General features: G+C 34.0%; 1 protein-coding gene across 1 annotated transcript in view; it reads right to left on the minus strand.

Moving 5' to 3' along the window:
* The window catches only part of LOC137650854 (vesicular glutamate transporter 1-like), a 407,643-nt gene that overhangs the window by 83,438 nt on the left and 300,976 nt on the right, over positions 1-23,229 (minus strand). Inside the window, exon 5 of the mRNA XM_068384011.1 lies at positions 19,364-19,497. Within this exon, the coding sequence (XP_068240112.1) occupies positions 19,364-19,497 (134 nt within the window). The remainder of the gene's footprint in view (positions 1-19,363; positions 19,498-23,229) is intronic.

Raw genomic sequence — 23,229 nt, forward strand, 5'->3', positions numbered from 1 at the left:
AGATTAAAGTTGAATAATTCATAATCAAAAATATATAAAAGGAGTAAAATACAACTGCATATCAGATGTAGGTGATGATGAGAAAATGGCAAAAATATATCACATAATTATATGACCTAATAATGGCAGGGTTGTAATTGAATATCATCACATAATTATCTTGCCATTATTTAATGTACTTTTGACTTGATTGGTAATTATTTCTTTTTTTCTTTTTACTGTTTTGAGTCATTTGTAGTACTTCTAAAGCCCTTTACAGCAATGTTTTATGAATATATATGGTATGTAATTTTTATATATATATATATATATATATATAATTACACATATGTATGTATATATTACATATATATATATATATATATATATATATATATATATATATATATATATATATATATATATATATATATATATATACATAAATACATAAATTATATATATGTACATATATTAATGAATATTTTCAGCTCAACTTTATGCATATATACATATACATATATATATATATATATATATATATATATACAACCATCTCCTCCTACGCCTATTGACGCAAAGGGCCTCGGTTAGATTTTGCCAGTCGTCCCTGCCTTGAGCTTTTAATTCAATACTTCATTCATCATATCCTACTTCGCACTTTATATTCCTAAGCCATGTAAGCCTAGGTCTTCCTATTCTTCTAGTGCCTTATGGATCCAGGGTTAAACGTGAACTAATCTCTCTTGGGGAGTGTGAATAGCATGCCCCCCAAACCATCTCCATCTACCCCTCATCATGATCTCAGCCACATATGGTACTCGAGTAATCTCTCTTATAGTTTCATTTCTAATCCTGTTCTGCCATTCAACTCCCAATATCCTTCTGAGGGCTTTATTCTATAATCTACTAAATATACTGGAGATTATTTCATTGTCATACCATGACTCATGTCCATAGAGTAACACCGATCTCATTAAACTGATATATAGTCTGATTTTTAATTGAAATTTTAGGCAATTTGATTTCCAAATTTTACTTAACCTAGCCGTTGTCTGATTTGCTTTTTTCATTCTTTCACTAAACTAATTCTGAAGACCCTGTGTTGGAGATCATTGTTCCTAAATACTTGAATGATTTTACCTCATTAATACTTCCTCCTTCCAATGATATTTCATCTTCCATTGCATACTCCGTTCTCATCATCTCTGTCTTTCTTCTAATAATCTTCAGCCCCACTTTGTGTGATATTTCATGCATTCTGGTAATCAAGCATTGCAAATCATGTGGTGTTCTGCTAAGAAGGACAGCATCATCAGCATACTCTAGGTCTCCTAAATTCTTATCACCAATCCAGTCCTATTATTCTCCATCGTCTCTGCCTGTTCTACACGTTATCAAATCCATGAGGAGGATAAACAACATAGATGACAACACACTCCCTTGGGGTACTCCGCTGTTCACTGGACACTCATTTGATAAGACTCCATAAACATTAACTTTGCATTTGCTATGCTCATGAACAGTCTTAATCAAATTTATATATTTAAGAGGAATTCCATAATAACGCAGGATTCTCCACAAAATTGGCCAGTGCACATTATCAAAGGCTTTTTCATAGTCCACAAATACCATTAAAAGGGATTTCTATATTCTACGCATTGCTGTACATGTCTCAAAATGAAAATTTGGTCAGTGCAACTTCTACCTTTTCTAAATCCTGCATGTTCATCTATCAGTTTTTCATCAATCTTTTTCTCCAGTCTCTTAAGAATAAGCATACTATATATTTTCATAACAACTGACGTAAGTGTTATGCCTCTGTAATTATTACAAACAATCAGGTCTCCCTTTTTAGCTATTCATCAAAATATTCTTGTAAGTAGTCTGGTAGTCACTTCATTTTCGGCCAATATCATCTCGGCAGTTATTCCATCGTATCCAAGGGCTTTCCATCTCTTTAGTTGTTTTGAGGATAGCTTCGACTTCAAACACACTGAATTCATTCATGGGCACATCAAGGTCTTCATCAGTTTCAGGTATGTCAGTCAAATTATTCCCTTCATATGTCCTACTCAAAACCTCACTAAAGTGTTCCATCCAACGTTGTCTTTCTTCATCTTCTGTTGCTATAACAGAGCCATCTCTCTTTTTGATGGGTATATGCTTCTTCTTCTTTGCCCCAGTCGAGATTTCATTAATAATTCGATGAGCAATTCTCACACCATAGCCACTTCCTGTATTCATAGCTTTGTCGGCCTCATCTGCTTCACTGTCTAAATACTCTCTCCAGTCATATCATTCCTGACTTTTCTTTTGACCTCTCTGAGAGTGAGTGTTACTGTATGCTAGTGAGTCCTATTTTGTGATCCGAGAAATCAGCTGATTTAATGCAAATGACAAAAGCCTATCAAGTGCAATATAGCTACAAGTTTTCGTGAATAGTCGGTGATTAGTTTGAGGTCAGAAAAGTGGGATGAAACGTCGGCATAGGACAGTTATCTAGTGAATTACTAAAAATCTGAACAAGATGGCAGGCTATAACACAAGTAAAGCATGGAGGGATATTGCTGCAATCAGCAAGAGTGAGAGTAAATTCCTTGAGTTGGCACAACAAGAACTAGACCTCTTGATAACAGAGGTCACTAAAAGCTCCAACCAGTGGGATTGAAAAATATTCTCAAACATATTGAAACAATACGATCCAACAAACTGGAACAAAATAATAGAAGAAATTCCAAAGAAGATCCAGGTGATAAAGAGACTTATAAAAAAAGTTTACATCAATCAGCACATTCCATTCAAGAACAATAAAAAATCCAATATGGTGAATATGCTGATTGATGCATTAAGAAAAAGAATGCCAAAATGGTACAATACATGTAAGATGTGGTACAGTATTCTTAATCCGCAACAATTATTAAGAAAATGTGATGCATGTCATGTACCAACACATCCTACTTGTGCTGAAATGCAACAAAAAATAAATAATAAAGACACAAAGGTATTCTGCTCAACATGCTTAGTCGGGATACAAAATATAATTAAATCAAGACTGAATCTGCAAATAGTTGAAGATGAAGAAGAAGAAGAAGAAGAAGAAGAAAAACAAATAATAAACCCAAGAGACTCTACCGAGACCTACATACTTTTAGGGAAGAGCAAGAAAAAAAGAAAGATATAGTCTGCAATTTACTGAAAAGAAGGAATTGCAGATTTGGCGAAATATGGTACTACAAGCATCCAAGGATATGCAATAATTATGAAATATATGGTAAATGTGCATATGTAGACGGATATGGAGACGAATACAGAGATCTCCATCCAAAAATATGCAAAAAACTGAAAGAAGGAATAGGATGCAAATTCAACAGAAATTGTCGAAATATGCATCCTGCAGCCATGATTAAAAGTCAGAAAATTCAAAAGCAAACAGACAAGAAAAATGAAAGCAAAAATGAAACAAAAAAAAAACAAAAAAAAAAACAAGCCGAGTATATACCGCTCTATGCACAATAAGCCCCAAGATATGATGCCTTTCAACCCATATATGCACAATTGGAGACAAACTACAAAGAATGCATCTATAATGTCAGGGGTTGGTGCAGATATGGGGGTAATTGCAGGTATACACACAAACATAAATATGAAGGTGAAAGAGCAAATATAATAGAAAAGTTGGATTTTTTAATGGCAGAATTCCTGGAAATGAAGAAAACAACATCATATCAGTACAGGAAGGAAACATAGGAGAATCCATATCATCATCAATACTAGATAATGGGGATGAAACAAAAATCATCATAGCGATGAATGCACAGGGTTTAGTCACGAGTAACTCTAAAGAGAAAGTAGAGTTCTTAGAAGAACTAACCCAAATTGAAAAAAATAGATATATTAAATATAAGTGAAACATGGTATTCCCAAGAGACTGGCAGTGATGACCAGATAAAGGGTTTCCAAACATATAGATCAGACAGAACAAATAGGAATCAAGGGGGAACCGCAATATATGTGAAAAATACAGCAACACAGAATGTGAATTGATTGCGGTAGAATTTGAATATGAAAAATTAGTGAATATTGTAGTTTACAGACCCCCAAACACTAAGGAGTTTGACATGATAATACAAAAAATAGATGATATATAGATACCATAAAGACTGGAATATCCTCCTATCCGGAGATTTTAACTTTCTTTTCGTGGATTGGAAAGAATGGATCGAAGAAAGTGGTTGTATATAAACATAAAAAAGGGAGTAATAGTAGCACAGAAGTTAAGAGGCAGTTTGAAAAGCTTCAAGATATGCTATTAGAACATAGTATGCAACAAATAAACCACATTCCAACAAGGAAGGACAATGTCCTAGATTTAGTATTTGTGAATGAGGTGAATTATGTTAAAGAAATAATAGTGTATAACACAGGAATTTCAGACCACAATGTCGTAGAATTAATAGTCCATTCCAAAGTAAGTGAACGCAGAGGTAAACAAAGCACAAAACGATGGGAAGGATATGGAAAATATAATTTTAACGGTAAGAATATAAAATGGTCAGAAATAAATGAAGAATTGAACAAAGATTGGAAAAATGTATTAGTAAGTGATAATATACAGGTAAATACGGGTATACTGTACAAAATACCGGAGGAAATTGTTGAAAAATATGTACCGAAAAAAAAAAAATAAACATCAGACATGCATGCCATGAGACAGAAGGATCTTATTTCAAAAAATTAAAAAGTTGAAGGAAAATCTTGCAAAACAAAAAAATGTATGGAAAATAATGGATATAAAAAGTAAGATAGAAAATACAGAAAAAAAGATTGTATAATCGAAAGAGAATGAAAAAAGGGACTTAAAAGAAAGGGCACTTCAAAATATAAAGAAAAATCACAAAGTACTTTACTCCTATGCAAAAAAGCTGAATAAAGGGAGATTAGAAATAGGCCCTCTAAGAATTGAAGGACAGTTAACGAACAAAAAAAAGGAAATATGCAACATATTAGCAGAAAAATATAAGAGTAAATTCACGGCAAGAATTGCGAATAAAAATAATGAAACAGAAATGAGAGAAGAAAATATTGAATATCTAACGGATATATATATTAATGAAGCAGGTATTGTGCAGGCTATAATTGAAATCAAACATAGATCAGCAGCCGGGCCAGATGGAGTTCCAGTGACTTTGTTAAAATAAAACTACACACATTATCGCGAAGCCGCTTGCAATACTGCTAAGACAAAGTGTAGATATGAGCGAGATATACGTTTAACATAAATTAGCTTATATAACACTTATTTTCAAAAGTGGACAAAGACTGGAGGCAAACAATTATGGACCTGTTAGTCTAACATCTCATATTATGAAAGTGTATGAAAGGGTAATAAAAAAGAAAATAATGAATCATTTGGTTAAAAATAATTTATTTAATATAGATCAACACGGTTTTGTGCCCGGAAAAAGTACACAAACCCAACTGATAGCACACTATGAAAACATATATAAAAATATGATAAAGGAAAAAAGACACAGATGTGGTCTATCTAGACTTTGCAAAAGCCTTTGACAAGGAAGGCCACAATATATTAGAGAAAAAAATAAGAAAGCATAATATTGTGGGAAAGATAGGAAAATGAATTTCAGCAAACAGAAAACAGATAGTGGTTGCAAATGAGAAATCAGATGAAGCTCACATAATATCTGGCGTGCCACAGGGTACGTTATTAGCTGCACTGCTGTTTGGTTAGTATGATCTCAGACATAGACTGTAATGTTAAAGACTGTAATTTGAAGTTTCGCCGATGACACAGGAATAAATAGAAAAATTACTTGTGATGAAGATAGGAACTCATTACGAAGAGATCTAATCAAAATATACGAATGGGCGGAGATAAATAGGATGGTATTTAACTCCGATAAATTTGAATCAATAAATTATGGAAACAGAAAGAATGGTATATGCATTCAGGGGACCTAAAAACGCGACAATCACAAAAAAGGAAGCAATTAAAGACCTTGGTGTTATGTTAAACAGGAATATGGTATGCAACGACCAAATAGCAACACTGATGGCTAAATGTAAAGCAAAAAAGGGAATACTATTCAGACACTTTAAAACAAGAAAAACTGAACACATGATTATGCTATACAAAACATATGTACGTAGTACACTCAAGTACTGCAATGTGATATGGTACCCACACTACCAAAAGGATATTGCACAAATAGAGATTGTACAAAGGTACTTAACTGCTAGAATAGAAGAAGTTAAGGACCTTGACTACTGGGAAAGACTGCAAATTTTAGAATTATACAATCTAGAAAGGAGAAGAAAACGCTACATGATAATACAAGCATGGAAACAAATCAAAAGAATTACTGAAAACCTCATGGAGCTAAAAATATCAAAAAGAGCAAGCCGAGGTAGATTAATAGTGCCCAAAACTATACCAGGAAAACTAAGGAAGGCACACAGGACGTTAATCCACTACGCACCAGCATCGATAATACAGCGACTATTTAATGCGCTGCCAGCTCATCTAAGAAGCATATCAGGAGCGAGCGTAGATGTATTTAAGAATAAGCTCGATAAACACCTAAGATGCATCCCAGATCATCCAAGACTGGAAGATGGAAAATACACAGGAAGATGCATAAGCAAGTCTGTGGTGGATATACGAGGTGCCTCACACTGAGGGATCTGGGGGAACCCAAACATTGAATAAGGCAAATAAGGCAAGGTAAGGTCACTACTGGAATACTTAGCATGCTCTACCTTGTAATTATCATTACTTCCTCGAAAACATTCAACAATCAATTTCTGTCTTTGTCTCCTTGTATCCCAAGTATCATTCGATATCCATGGCTTTCTCCTTGTAACTGTTTGTCCCCAAGACTTCACTAATAACTGACTGATATATGTTCTTAATATCACACCATTCTTCGTTAATTGTCTGTTCTTCGTCTCTTAAAGTTTTTAAGACTGCAAATCGATTCCTACATTCAATTGCAAATGTTTCTCTGTGCTCTTCCTCTAGAAGATTATTTGTATCAAACCTAGGTATTCTATCTATATTTCTGTTGAGTGGTTTCAGTTTTAATTTCAGTGTGGCAATGAGGAGCTGGTGATCACTACCAATATCTGCACCTCTATAGGTTCTTACATTTCTCAGAGTCCTCCTTCTCTCTTTGTTAATGGCAATGTGATCTATCTGATTTTTGTAATTGCCATATGGTGAAGTCCATGTATACTTGTGGATGTTCTTATGTTGGAACAGAATACTTCCAATGACAAGATTTTTCGCTTAACAGAAACTTATGAATTGTGCTTCATTTTCATTTGAAACTTCGCCAAGACCCTCGACACCCATTACATTCTCTATCCCTTGATTATTTCTTCCAACTTTAGCATTGAAGTCACCAGTCACAATTTTCGTCTCTCTCTCAGGGATCTCATCTATCATCTTATGTAGTTCTTCATAGTATTCATCTTTTCTTTTTTCAGGGGAATCATTTTTTGGGGCATAGCAAACTATAATACTCATATTGCACTGCTTTGATTTGAACTTTGCTAGTAACAAATTACTATTTACAGCTCTCCACTCGGTTAATGCCTTTTCTGCTCTTGGTGTCATCATCATTCCTACCCCTTCTCTTCCAGCTCCATCTGATCTTCCTGAATAAATATATATGTTCCCTTGATCTAAAGTTTCCTTACCAATCCCCTTACAATGTGTTTCACTTAGGGGCAAGATATCCGAACTATATTTCATATATTCGCTCTCTGCATGCTGTAACTTCCTAACCTGATTCATGGTTCTAACATTCCAATTACCTATTTTCAGTTTTTCTTTAATGTTTATAAACCGGGAGATTCTTAGCCCCAGGACTGGGGGCCATTCTTTCATCTTCTCTATCCATGACTGACTATATCCATAGAGGATTCATTAGTTAGATACATCAAAGGATAGCCATTTCCTTGTGATGCACAGGGCCTATCTAAATAGGGCAAGTGACCCCTGCCGGTCCATAATAATTCTAGTAAGATCAACCGCCAGACATCAGGATTAAAAGCCGAAGAAACCGTTTGTCCATCGCCTTAAACCCATCCGTCGCCCTGCTGCCACTGACCTCATCGAGATTTAGGGGGGGGGTGGCATTTCCTCCAAACCCAAAGCTCTCATTACTCCACCAAGTTGCTCATCCGCTTATACGAGTATAACCGTTGGCAAACATGGATTGCTAAGATATACCACCTAACACAGTCATTTTATATATATATATATATATATATATATATATATATATATATATATATATATATATATATATATATATATATTGTATATATGTAACCTCTATCCAATAAACAGCGAATCTGTAATGTAACTTTATAATTCAATGGTTATATTACAAAGGCCACTGATAAGATATCTTCATAGGATTTGTCCCATGTACTCAAGAGTTCTCAAAGTTTATATTCACAATATATTTATTCATTTTTTGTACTATTGAATAAACTTCTAAAATTGGTACTCCTTAAGAAAAGGTAAAATGTGAGCCATTGTTTACTGAAACAGGAGACTCAGATTCTGTGGAATACCATACTAGGAATACCATCACTTCTGTTAATTTGTACAAGAAATTCATGGAGACAGGGACAGCATTAGATAAAGGGAAGAATGGACGATCAAGAATATCTAAGGAAAACATCGATCGTGTAAGTAAGACAAGTCCATCCATACCGCTGTGAGACAAGAGCTCCTACATTCAACAGTGCTTAAAGTCCTACACAAGAAATCACTATTGTACGATTGCAAAGTGCAACTCATAAAGGCATCGGAGGCAAAGGATAAACTAAGACGAGAGTTACGGCATCTTTTGACTGGCCAGACAGTACTACATTGGATCCTTCTCTCTGGTTACGGGTCATTTTATCTTTGCCTACACTATTCTTTACATATTCTCCTTTGTCTTCATACAACAGACAACAATAAGATTACCTAACAATTCTTCTTCACACTTCTGCACTGAAGTTGTTCAGTGGCCACTTTCCTCTTGGTAAGTGTAGAAGAAACTCTTTAGCTATGGTAAGCAGCTCTTCTAGGAGAAGGACACTCCAAAATCAAACCATTGTTCTCTGGTCTTGGGTAGTGCCACAGCCTCTGTACCATGGCCTTCCACTGTCTTGGGTTAGAGTTCTCTTGCTTGAGGGTACACTCGGGCTCACTATTCTACCTAATTTCTCTTCATCTTGTTTTGTTAAAGTTTATATTGTTTCTATAGGAGATTATTTGAATGTTGTTACTCTTCTCAAGATGTTTTATATTTCCTTTTTTCCTTTCCTCACTAGGCTATTTTCCCTGTTGGAGCCCCTGGGCTTATAGCATCCTGCTTTTCCCACTAGGGTTGTAGCTTAGCAAGTAATAATAATAATAATAATAATAATAATAATAATAATAATAATAATATGTAAATTGAAGCCACATGTTGTGGGAGTATGGTAATGAGAATAGCCCTCTGTTACAGGGAACTTCATGGAGATGGTCCAAACGTAAATGAGTAGTGTTGGATCATGTGCAATCGAATCATTGCACAGTTATTGCAGATATTTTCCGTGACCATTTAACTGAGTATGTTGCACCACAACTATAAGACATTCAAACAACCATCCTTTTCCAGCTAGATGGTGCACCACCACATTGAGGATTGCCTGTTTGTAGGTTTCTAAACAAAAATTTCCAGACCTGTGGATTGAAATGAGTGGAATGGAAGTCTCTTCGTTCACCAGATATCACTTCCCTGGGCTTCTTTCTATGAGGTATGTTAAAAGTATCGTATATCGAACAAAGATACGGGATATAAATTATCTATAGCAAAAGATCAATGATGCCATTGTTATTATCATCATCATTGTTATTATTATTATTATTATTATTATTATTATTATTATTATTATTATTATTATTATTATTATTATTATTATTATTATTAGTTTCTAAGCTACAACCCTAGTTGGAAAAGCAAGATGATATAAGCTCAATGGCTCCAATAGGGAAAATGCCACTATTGATGAGGCTAGGCTACAGCAAACATGGGAAGACACAAAGTACCGTCTTGATGTGCTTCGTGAAACTAATGGTCCCCTTATAGAGATGTATTAGTTGAGGAAAAACACTTCAAAATTTGCTTTTTCAATTCCCCTTTAAACTGTAAAGATAGTTTATGGTTACCAGATATATCTATCTAACTATATTTACTTATGTGTATATATATATATATATATATATATATATATATATATATATATATATATATATATATATATATATATATATATAGGAATTACAGGTGAAGATATAATATTTGGTGTGCAGCAGGGTCCAAAAAACATCAGTTAAAAGGCCATAATTTATTTAGAGACGTTTCGAACATTGCAATGTTCATTATCAATCTGTAAAAGATATAAATATAAAATTCTTAAAATTTGTACAATAATTTAAAACAAAATAGTAAAAGAGTATTAAAACATTATTGATTTTATAACGGAAAATCGTAAAAAAACTAAAACAGTAAAACAAAAGAGAACCAGTGCTCACCAGACCATCCATAGGAAAAGGTGAAGAACGAATGAGTAAAAATTGTTACCCACCTACGACTTCAGTTATGCTAAGAAAAGAGGAGAGGCAGAGATATTAGAGTTTAAAGAAGGAACAAGCCGTTTGATATATAATGACTCAAGGGTAGTTAGAAATTCGCTTTGTTTTGTCCCACCAATAATTTTAAAGTGTTTTTTGTTTACTTGTATTTTGCAAATGGCGGCATGATTCCTTATATTCGAAAATTCTGGGTTACCAAGTCTCTGACCCGTTCTAAAGCTGTATCCCATATGGCTACAGTATCTCACCTGCAACAACCTTCGGCAAGATCCAACATAGATACCGGGACATCCCGGGCACTTGAATTTATAAATTATGTTGGACCTCATGAAGGTCTGCAGTTTGTCTTTGTAGCCAAAAAATACATTAATTTTGAGTGGATTGATTGGGATTAGTTTGATGTTGAGGCAGCCGAACTCTTTTTCTATTATTTTCTTAAGTTTGATGGAAAACTTGTTGTCAGATAAGTAAGGAATTGTAGCGAAAATATTTTTCTTTTTGACATTATACGATGGTATTGTAGTGGAGAAATGTCGTAAAAGGAGCTTGTTTATAACCTTATGAACCATACTTTCAGGGTAAGAGTTTTGCTTGAAAAAATTAACTAAAAATAAAATCTCCTTATGAAAGAGTGACCAGCTTGAGGAATAACGCAGCGCCCTATAAACAAGTGTGTATATAGTATTTAGTTTAAAATTAAAAAAACAGGAACTATAAAAATTGTTGGCAAGGCCAGTGTATGTCTTTTTTCGATACACAGTTGTAATAAATTCACCATTGTCTCTGCTTACGTTAATGTCTAAAAAAGGTAGAGAGTTGTTGTTCTCTTTTTCTATAGTGAACTTCATATTTTGGTGTTGAATATTTATATGGTTTAAAAACATTTCGCTATGCCATGGTTGTTTAAATAACACAAAAGTATCATCAACATATCTTCTATAATACACTGGCTTAAAAGTGTCTGGACAACTATTTAAAAAATTTTCTTCAAAAGATGACATAAAAATATTTGCAAACAAGGGTCCTAACGGGGAACCCATGGCAACTCCATCGACCTGCGAATAGAGTTGGCCATTAAAAACAAACATGGAGTCTTGCACAGCAAGCTCAAGAAAAGTCTTAAAATAATGTCTGTTAAAACCATGAAAAATAACTTGATCGTCATAAAAAATTTTATCTAAAATAATATTAATTGTTTCATTTAGTGGCACATTTGTAAAAAGAGATTCTACATCAAAACTTGTCATATGTAGATCACCATCTTGTAAAATTATTTGTTGCTGAAACTCACAGCCATTTTTTAGTGAGAACTGATTGCACGAGAAATCACTGAGCAAAGAGACAAGGTGTTTTGATATTGTATAAGACGAGATAGTTTGGTTATTTGTAAACCAGATAAGGGTAAAGGTGTTGTACTGCTCAATAAATCAGACTATATTGATAAGGTTAATAACATTCTTGCAGACCAAACTAAATTTAAGTTACATGGTGAACCAAATTTTTTGGACATTTACAAAAAAGAAGACAAAATTAACAGATTTTTGAGAAAACTAAAAAATGAAGGTATTTTAAATGAAATAACGTATCAGAAACTTTTTGTGACAGGTTCTTCTTTTAGCATTTTATATGGACTACCAAAGATACATAAGGAAGGAGTTCCAATCAGACCCATTATGGCAGCCTATAACAACCCGTCTTATACAATATCAAAACACCTTGTCTCTTTGCTCAGTGATTTCTCGTGCAATCAGTTCTCACTAAAAAAAAAAAAAAAAAAATGGCTGTGAGTTTCAGCAACAAATAATTTTACAAGATGGTGATCTACATATGACAAGTTTTGATGTAGAATCTCTTTTTACAAATGTGCCACTAAATGAAACAATTAATATTATTTTAGATAAAATTTTTTATGACGATCAAGTTATTTTTCATGGTTTTAACAGACATTATTTTAAGACTTTTCTTGAGCTTGCTGTGCAAGACTCCATGTTTGTTTTTAATGGCCAACTCTATTCGCGGGTCGATGGAGTTGCCATGGGTTCCCCGTTAGGACCCTTGTTTGCAAATATTTTTATGTCATCTTTTGAAGAAAATTTTTTAAATAGTTGTCCAGACACTTTTAAGCCAGTGTATTATAGAAGATATGTTGATGATACTTTTGTGTTATTTAAACAACCATGGCATAGCGAAATGTTTTTAAACCATATAAATATTCAACACCAAAATATGAAGTTCACTATAGAAAAAGAGAACAACAACTCTCTACCTTTTTTAGACATTAACGTAAGCAGAGACAATGGTGAATTTATTACAACTGTGTATCGAAAAAAGACATACACTGGCCTTGCCAACAATTTTTATAGTTCCTGTTTTTTTAATTTTAAACTAAATACTATATACACACTTGTTTATAGGGCGCTGCGTTATTCCTCAAGCTGGTCACTCTTTCATAAGGAGATTTTATTTTTAGTTAATTTTTTCAAGCAAAACTCTTACCCTGAAAGTATGGTTCATAAGGTTATAAACAAGCTCCTTTTACGACATTTCTCCACTACAATACCATCGTATAATGTCAAAAAGAAAAATATTTTCGCTACAACTCCTTACTTATCTGACAACAAGTTTTCCATCAAACTTAAGAAAATAATAGAAAAAGAGTTCGGCTGCCTCAACATCAAACTAATCCCAATCAATCCACTCAAAATTAATGTATTTTTTGGCTACAAAGACAAACTGCAGACCTTCATGAGGTCCAACATAATTTATAAATTCAAGTGCCCGGGATGTCCCGGTATCTATGTTGGATCTTGCCGAAGGTTGTTGCAGGTGAGATACTGTAGCCATATGGGATACAGCTTTAGAACGGGTCAGAGACTTGGTAACCCAGAATTTTCGAATATAAGGAATCATGCCGCCATTTGCAAAATACAAGTAAACAAAAAACACTTTAAAATTATTGGTGGGACAAAACAAAGCGAATTTCTAACTACCCTTGAGTCATTATATATCAAACGGCTTGTTCCTTCTTTAAACTCTAATATCTCTGCCTCTCCTCTTTTCTTAGCATAACTGAAGTCGTAGATGGGTAACAATTTTTACTCATTCGTTCTTCACCTTTTCCTATGGATGGTCTGGTGAGCACTGGTTCTCTTTTGTTTTACTGTTTTAGTTTTTTTACGATTTTCCGTTATAAAATCAATAATGTTTTAATACTCTTTTACTATTTTGTTTTAAATTATTGTACAAATTTTAAGAATTTTATATTTATATCTTTTACAGATTGATAATGAACATTGCAATGTTCGAAACGTCTCTAAATAAATTATGGCCTTTTAACTGATGTTTTTTGGACCCTGCTGCACACCAAATATATATATATATATATATATATATATATATATATATACATGTGTAAATATATATACTGTATATATACTGTACATGTGTGTATATACTGTATATATACATGTGTATATATATACATATATATGTATATATATATATATATATATATATATATATATATATATATATAGAGAGAGAGAGAGAGAGAGAGAGAGAGAGAGAGAGAGAGAGAGAGAGAGAGAGAGAGAGAGAGAGAGAGAGAGAGAGAGCGCGTTTTAAGGAGTTACATGGATTTTGGATGTCTCAAAGACCTTTTAGTCCATCCACGGAGACTCGATTAGCTCTTGGGTAGAGTGATTTAGTTTAAACGTTTAGAGAGTTTTTAGGATCTTGTCTGGAATATTAACTGGATTTTCTGTCAAACCATATGTTCTTTATTTTGCCATAGCAACCGCCTAAGTAGATTTTATGATATACCATAAACCTTTGGTTGAAATAACGCCTACAGGGAATTACATGAATAAGCTGGATAGAGAGAGAGAGAGAGAGAGAGAGAGAGAGAGAGAGAGAGAGAGAGAGAGAGAGAGAGAGGGAGAGAGAGAGAGAGAGAGAGAGAGTTATAAGGATTTTGGATGTCTCAAAGACATTTTAGTCCATCCGGGGAGATTCCATTTGCTCATGGGTAGAGGGATTTGGTTTGAACGCTTAAAGCGTTTTATGAACTCGTCTAACTTATTCTTGAACTTGTTTACCGTGTTACTGTTTACTACATCCACTGAAAGTCTGTTCCATGCCTTTGCTATTTTGTATGTAAAGAAATCACCACACCGAGTTGTGTTGTATCTTTTCATTTCCAGTTTTTATCCATTACCTCTGGAGTCATTTGTGCTAAGCGTGAAAAGGTTGTTGTAGTCTTCAAGAATTTTGAATGTCTCTATTAGTTGTCTCCTTAGTCGTCGAGTTTGATCAAATAAGTTTAAACGTTCCATTCTCCGACTATATGTAAATTGTCTTAGTATTGGTACTGGCTTGGTGGCCCTTGCTTGTACTGCTTTCAGTCTATTTATATCCTTCTGAATATTTGGAGCCCAGACCTGGACTCCGTATTCTAGACGTGGTATTACTAGTGATGTGTATAGCTGCAGTACAGTATTTTTGTTTCTGTATTTGAATTGTCTCTTTATGCAACCTATTATTTTCTGTGCTTCCTTTTCAACTTTTATTATCTGTTTGATGAATTTTAAATCTTTGCTAATAGTAATACCGAGATCTTCCTCCTGGTAAACACTTTTTATTTAATCACCGAGCGGTGAGTAATCAGTTTGTGGGTTGCTATAACCTATGTGCATGACTTTGAACCTCCCACAGTTGAAAGGCATTTGCTATTATTGGGACCATTCTCCCAACTTAATTAGATCTCCTCTCAAGGCTTCTATGTCTTCTGAGTTCACAGCGTTTATGACTAATTTAGTATCGCCGGCAAATTTGGCTATTCTACTAGTTAATCCTAAATCTAAAAGAGAGAGGGAGAGAGAGAGAGGTCAGGCCAGGTCAGGCAACTAAGCAAACCTCTACCGCCTTGGTAGTGAGGGGTCTATCAGGATACCATCCCCTGACCCCCTAAGAAGGGCTAATGCTCTACATTTGAAGCTCTTTATCTCAGGGCAGAGAAGCACCGAGTTAATAGCTGTAAAACCTTTCAGAAAACTAATGTCCACTAGACAGACATCTCTCTTTTAAGACGAATGGTATCTAACTACGTCAGATAAGTGAGAGTAATTGTCCTCCTGTGGGATGTCAGGACAAGAAGTATATAACATTCTCGTCCCAGGCATGGTTTCAAAATCTACACATGGTTAGGAGCATCCTGTATGCAGCTGAACATACTGAACTGACATTGCTGAAGAATGGATGCAAAATATGATACCAAGTCTTTAGGGTAATGAATGAGTATGGATCTGAATCACAGGGCAGAAATTTGTGGTAGGTTTTTATAAAGGATAGAAAGTTAGATATGATACTAGTCCAATTGGCAGGTAGTGCAGCAATGGGAGGGAAAAGACTGATTGTATCTGCTATTGAAATGGGTAGAACTAGAATATGTTTAGTACCTGTACAATTAGGTTAGTATAGAGGACGGGGGAAAAGAGTAGTCTTTCAAGTGTGCTTTTCTTAAGGATTTTATTAATTATAAATGTGCAATAGCGATATCATAGATATCAAGTATAATATAAAAAAGTAGATTGATAGCTTAACAGAGTTTTGAGAATTATTAAAGGATTTAGCATTGGGATTTAAACTTGGAGTTGCGTGAAGGTTAAAGCTATGGTGTTGATGAGTATGGCGCTCCCAGAGTAAATGGTAATGAGGAGCCTTTTGAAAAATATTTGAAGAATATTTCCTGAATTTGGTGTAAGTGCAGAATAAAAGGAAAGGGTAATGTTTGTAGAGGAGATACTAATAATTTTGGATAATAGAGAAAAACTGTAAAAACAAGAGAGGCAGGTTGTTGGAACAAATGTAATTTCAAGAAAGTTACAAGTGTTAATGGTGATCAGGAATCTAAATATGAATAGTAATTTTGACAGTGTAAGATGTGGAGGGAATCCTATAAATAATTGAAAGAAAACATAACGGGTGAATGTAGGGTGAGAAAAGAGGCGAAGGAACTAAAGTACAGTTGGACACATGAATTCCTAGCTCACCTACCTCTGAGGAAGTGCACCCCATGCCACCCCTACTGCGCGGAGAGTTCCTGTGTGTCACCCTACTGTACCCACCACCTCTGCCATCTCTCCCTATACAATGGTTACTTGCCAAGCAGTAAGGACGTGACAGGGTGCACTTCCCTAGAATGAGGTGGTCCAGCAATTCTTGTGTCCAATTATAGCATAGGGTAAACTAGGAGAAGATAAGAATACATCTCATCTATAAAGTAAGAGCAAGTGTCTGGCTATATGTGTAAATAAATACATATATACATATTTTTTTCTGGTCATCCCCAGCGGTATTGCCGGACGTAAAACTACTCGGTCTCTCCCCGTCCCTCGGGTAGGGGGGAGAGGGAAGAGTCATACTCCGGTGAAGAAGGTACCACGAGAGTAAAAGGGGGAAGGAACGGTTGAATCTGTGTGTGCGTGCGTGCATATCTATCTAAACATTCAGCCGTCATATTTAACGGGTCGCATACATTAGTAAATATGTAAAAGACTAAATTCTAAATCTCAAAGTCAGAGAAACGACGAGTTTAAAAACTATGGTAATTTGGATGACAATATCAGAGAATTAATCAAAGCAATCTAAGAAAAATAAATGAATATATCTACCTACATTGGAAAAAAGAATGAATGAATACACCATAACTAAAATGAGAGAGAGAGAGAGAGAGAGAGAGAGAGAGAGTAGCCTAACCACGTGTTTGCTTGTGCGTGGGTGGGAAAGGAATGCGGGAGAGCCGTAGGTAAGGAGAGTGAGGGGAAAGTGAGGTAACATTAGAGAGCAGACAGAAAGGGAGAGAGAGATATCTTGGGACCAGGAGTGGTTGAAGGGGGGGGGGAGAGGGAGCACGAAGGGCGTGGCACAGGTAACATCGGCCACACCTCTGAGAGAGCATCAACAGGTGTGAAGGCGGGGCGACCACACCCACCCAGCCTCTGGTCGGCAACAGGTGTCCTCAATGGGCGGGGCAGGTGAGATATTGGCCACACCTATGTGCTCTGGCAACAGGTGAAGGCCAGGTCCTTAAGTATGCTAACACGTGCTCCGAACACGTGGAATTGTTGTAGCCTCTAGTGGCTGAGGGGGCTAGTGGATTCCGGGTTCCAAGAGGAGTGGCGGGGGGGGGGGGTGCCTGGCGTTTGAGTGATTCAGCCACGCCTCTTACTAAATACTTTTAGGATCTATTTAATTCTTTTGATCTATTTTTTTTGGGGGGTGGGGGTTAGGTAAAGGCTGAGAGTAACTTACCGCCGGGTTCAGTATGGGAAAGCAAGTAATCGTTTGTTTCGGAATTTCTCACATTGCTTTTAGTGTTTGATAAACAATCCTCAGTATTCGGTGGTTTGCACAGTGAGTATAGTTTATTTCACATTTACAATTGTAAATTGAAATGGGAAAATATATGACATCTAATAACTTAAAGAATGCAATGTTTAAAGTATAATATTCGGAAGATATATAGGCTACTATGCCTTAGATAACCTATAAATATCAAGTTTATAGAATGCCAGATAAAATCATACCCGGAATAATGTTGAGAAATTAATATAATACATAATTAATTCGGTCGATTCTTTTATTAATGAGTGAGAAAAAGGATCTAGATGTTTTAATGCCATCTTACTGAAAAGAAGAAACTTTGATAAGGTCATGTTATGGATTATAAATTAATTTGGTGCTTGAAGAGCTTACCAGGATCACTAGCGACCTGTCGCCGACCAGTTTTCCCATTTTTAAATGTGTACTAACGTCTAATGGGGTCAAAAATATAGCAAGGGCCTTGAAACCCCACGCCTTAAATAGACTTACTGAGAAATAGATACAAACTGCATATGATATTCTAGATGGCTATGGTGAATTTCTGCAACCAAATGATAGTGTTTACCGTTAAGGAATGGACACATACAAGTTCCCTACATCATTCCTAGACATATCTACCATTATAATTATATCATTATTACTATCTAAGCTACAATCCTAGTAGAAACAGCAGGATGTTATAAGCTCGAGGGCTCCAATTGGGAAAAATAGCCTAGTGAGGATACGAAATAAATAAAATGCAAGAGAAGTAAGGAACAAACAAAATTATATATACTAAGAACAGTAGGCTAACAACATTAAATTAGATCTTTCATTTATCAACTATAAAAACTTGCCCCCCCCCCCCCCCCAAAAAAATAGAGGAAGAGAAATAAGGTAAAATAATGTGCCCGGGTGTACCCTCGAGCAAGAGAATTTTACCCCATGACAGTGGAAGGCCATGGTACAGAAGTTAAGGCACTACGCAAGACTAGAGAACAATGGTTAAATTTCGGAATGTCCTTCTTCTAGCTCTCTACATCAGACCTACTGTTGTTTTTGTTGAAGTTTACAGGGTCACTGAGGTTGGGAACGGGCTCTAGCAATTATGCAGACCGAAGGAGAGATCTACTACTACGAAAAACACATCATCATAATCATTTTCTCCTACGCCTATTGACGTAAAGGGCCTCGGTTACATTTCGCCAGTCATTAATTGAATACTTCTCCATTCATCATCCCCTACTTCGTGCTTCATAGTTCTCAGCCATGTAGGCCTGGGTCTTCCAGCTCTTCTAGTGCCTTTGTGGGGCCCAACTAAACGATAAACACAGGTAAGAAGAAAAGTGCACCACTGACCTATGCTAGCTAAGAGGGCCATGGTAAATCTCTTAGTGATGTTGCAACAGGGACAATCCGGGGGTAGGTACTGGTCGATTTTTCGTAATGGCGGTTTCTCCCTCTCGATCTCCTCATCGTAGGCTCCTTCCGCTCTGGAAATAAAAGAGGAGAAATTGAATCCAGGTGAGGAGGATGCTCGGGTGATATCAGGCCTGTTTAGATTGATGCAGTTAGTTGGGCGGTTATGAGTGGTAGCTGTCTATTGGTATGTGGTATGCCTGTAAAATTATGTTTCTAGAAACATGAAAACCAATGAAATTATATCATGATCAGAGAGTATATATATATATACATATATATATATATATATATATATATATATATATATATATATGTGTGTGTGTGTGTGTGTGTGTGTGTGTATGCGTGTTAGTTTGCACGTATGTATGTTTGTATGAATGCTGTTGTGTGTATAATTAGAAGACTGAACCAACCAAAGAGAGAGAGAGAGAGAGAGAGAGAGAGAGAGAGAGAGAGAGAGAGAGAGAGAGAGAGAGTTAAACGTCCGGCACTCTTTATAAAAATGCACATATGCAGCGTTACACATATACATAGACTAAAGCTCACACAAACTTTCATACATTTCTTCGATGCTATCATTCAATGACTTCTATAGACCAAGTTAAACTTTTCCGTATTTTCATCTATTAATTCAGGACTAATTTTCAAAACTGAATGAAATCACTATTCTACGTAAAAACTACTAGCAGTAAATTCATATCGATCTGGCTTGTCAAGTGTTATTTCACTAATATACCTCTGTCAGTTAGACACATGTGAACTGTTAAGCTGTTTATATATATATATATATATATATATATATATATATATATATATATATATATATATATATATATATATATATATATATATATATATATATATATATATATATATATATATATATATAAACAAAAAGTCTATTTACACTCTTGAGCTCTAAAACTTACAAAAGAATATTGTTAGATGTTTCCAAGTTGGTAAAATTTTCTAAATGGATTAGCTTGGCAGAAGTTTTTCCCGAAGAGGACCACAAAATTATCTAAGTGAATCACAAGGATAACATTGGCTCCAGAGATTGAAGAAAATAACGTTATTCCTTATCTATAAACTCTATTCTATCAGTCGAGTACAATTCCAGTATGACTTGAGTTGAAAATCAACAATCACCGACAAACTTTTCACTTTTCAACGTCTTTCGCTAGTTTTATGTCTCTACTCCAGCTTTGTTTCAAGACCTAATTAAGGTCCCGTGGTAAACTCCATTAAATCATCTCAAAAAACAAAAGTATCAGGCTGCAAATTAAGCAAAACTAACAAGATTATTTGTGGCTTCCTTTTACATTTGTTTTCAACAGAAATCTGAAAAGCAGTACGTTACTGTTACTCGTATGTCTTGTTTAGTTTTGCACAAGCAGCACTGATCCCTATGTTATGTTTCCTCTTTTACTGTCTTACTGATGTTCTTGTGATGAATAATAATACTTATAATTATATAAGCTGTTGAGCTAAATATGATGTTGATTGAACCAGGACGCTTCAGACATACGAACACATTCTCACTACCATATGCGAAAACAGACGCAAATCTATACAGACACAGACACACACAAATACACACACACTCATATATGTATATATATATATATATATATCTATATATATATATATATATATATATATATATATATATATATATGTATATATATATATGTGTGTGTATATATATATATATTTATATATATATATATATATATATATATATATATATATATATGTGTGTGTGTGTGTGTGTGTGTGTGTATGTGCGTATGTATGATAGTTACGTATGTGACGTACATTTTTAAACAGTATATTCACAATTTAACAATATATGAAGACAAATTCTTCGACCATCTTAATGCAACTTGTTTGAAGCATGAAGATCAGAACTCTTAGACTTGGATTAAATAATGTGATAAATAAAAAAGAAAAATCGTATGCCCTTATAATAAACGAGAGAGAGAGAGAGAGAGAGAGAGAGAGAGAGAGAGAGAGAGAGAGAGAGAGAGAGAGAGAGAGAGAGAGAGAGAGAGAGAGGATGAGTCAACTGCCCTCTGCAAGTTATTTTCATCGGCCCCGAACTTTTCAAATTTCTTCCCAACTTTAGCCATGAATATTCATTATCCCGTGTACACGAGGTGAATTTTAGCTTTGTTATTTTGTATGCCACATGATCAAAGAATAACATTTTTCTTGTAAGTTTTTTTTTCTGTGATTTATATATCTCCTATTAAAGCTAATCGATGGATAGGATAGATAAGTACTGGATGAGATCTTGCACAAAAGACTGAATATAAAATACGCTTTAAATAATCATGACACCTAAGTAGAAATTAAAGATTATTTCAACGGTCCTTATGCCAAAAAGATTGGAACAGACACCTGAATATTTTAATATATATATATATATATATATATATATATATATATATATATACATATATATATATATATATATATATATATTTATATATATATATATATATATATATATATATATATATATATATATATTTATATATATATATGTATGTATATATATATATATATATATATATATATATATATATATATATATATAAACTGTCAAGTTATTCTTCAGTCCTAGATCAAACCTCTAACTAGCTAAGGATTATTATGTTACATTAAGTCATAGCTATCGTTCTTAGTGAAATGAATTTACTCTAAACTAGAATATAGGTAAAATGAAATTTATAAAGTAGTGCCGAGATATTTTAAGTTCGAAATAAGAATATGCATACTGTCAATTCAAGTCTTTAAAGGATATTTCTAGAAATTAAGATAAGAATGTAACATACGCATGTTATTGAAAATCTCTCTCTGATAAGAGATGTATACTCCACACTAAGAAAAGGGATATGGATGATAATAGTTAGTAAGCAAACGCTAAAATTATTTGTTTTTCGACTTTCAAAGGAAGATAATTATGCTCTGAAAAGTTAAAGATATTTCAGAATATTTCACCAGTAACCGAAACAAACTACAGCAAGATAAACTTAAAGAGAGTCTGGATAGTCAAGTGAAAATTGAGCAAATAGAACTTGTGAAAATAAAACGACAAAATATATATTAGTTACAATAATTTTATGGAAGTAAAACCCACACCACTGATTTCTGAGTGAAAAGGAAAATGTATATATATATATATATATATATATATATATATATATATATATATATATATATATATATATATATATATCAATATATATATATAGATATAGATATATTTATATATATATATAGATTTATATATATAAATATATATATACATATATACATATATATATATATATATATATATATATATATTAAAAAATGTAGATTGTATCTAGTGAAAGCTTTTGATAGAAATTATAACAATTTCTTCCTTTGAAAAAAAATTTACCTATCCGGCTACTATAAGCGAGTTTTATAAAAATTTATTCTCAAATTCTAAATATTAATATCCTGAGAGAAGAACTTGAATAGACTTAATCTGGAAAACAAAATATAATAAATATTTTGTAAAAATCTACTATCAATATCTGTAAATTTATTGCTTTTCAAAACAAGAACATAAATATTTCTTCAAAAGCTAAGCAAGACAGTGAAAGATATATAACCCAAAATACAATAGAGAGAATAAAGCCAGATACCTAATCTGAAAATTTGATCATTGCCAAGTTTTACCCATTCATCAGAACCATAAATAGCTGTCACAAAAATATCTCTATATTGTTTCGAATTTAAAAAAAAAAAAAAAAAAAAAAAGAATTACC

The sequence above is a fragment of the Palaemon carinicauda genome, chromosome 12 (genome assembly GCF_036898095.1).
Source record: "Palaemon carinicauda isolate YSFRI2023 chromosome 12, ASM3689809v2, whole genome shotgun sequence".
In the NCBI taxonomy this organism is placed as follows: domain Eukaryota; kingdom Metazoa; phylum Arthropoda; class Malacostraca; order Decapoda; family Palaemonidae; genus Palaemon; species Palaemon carinicauda.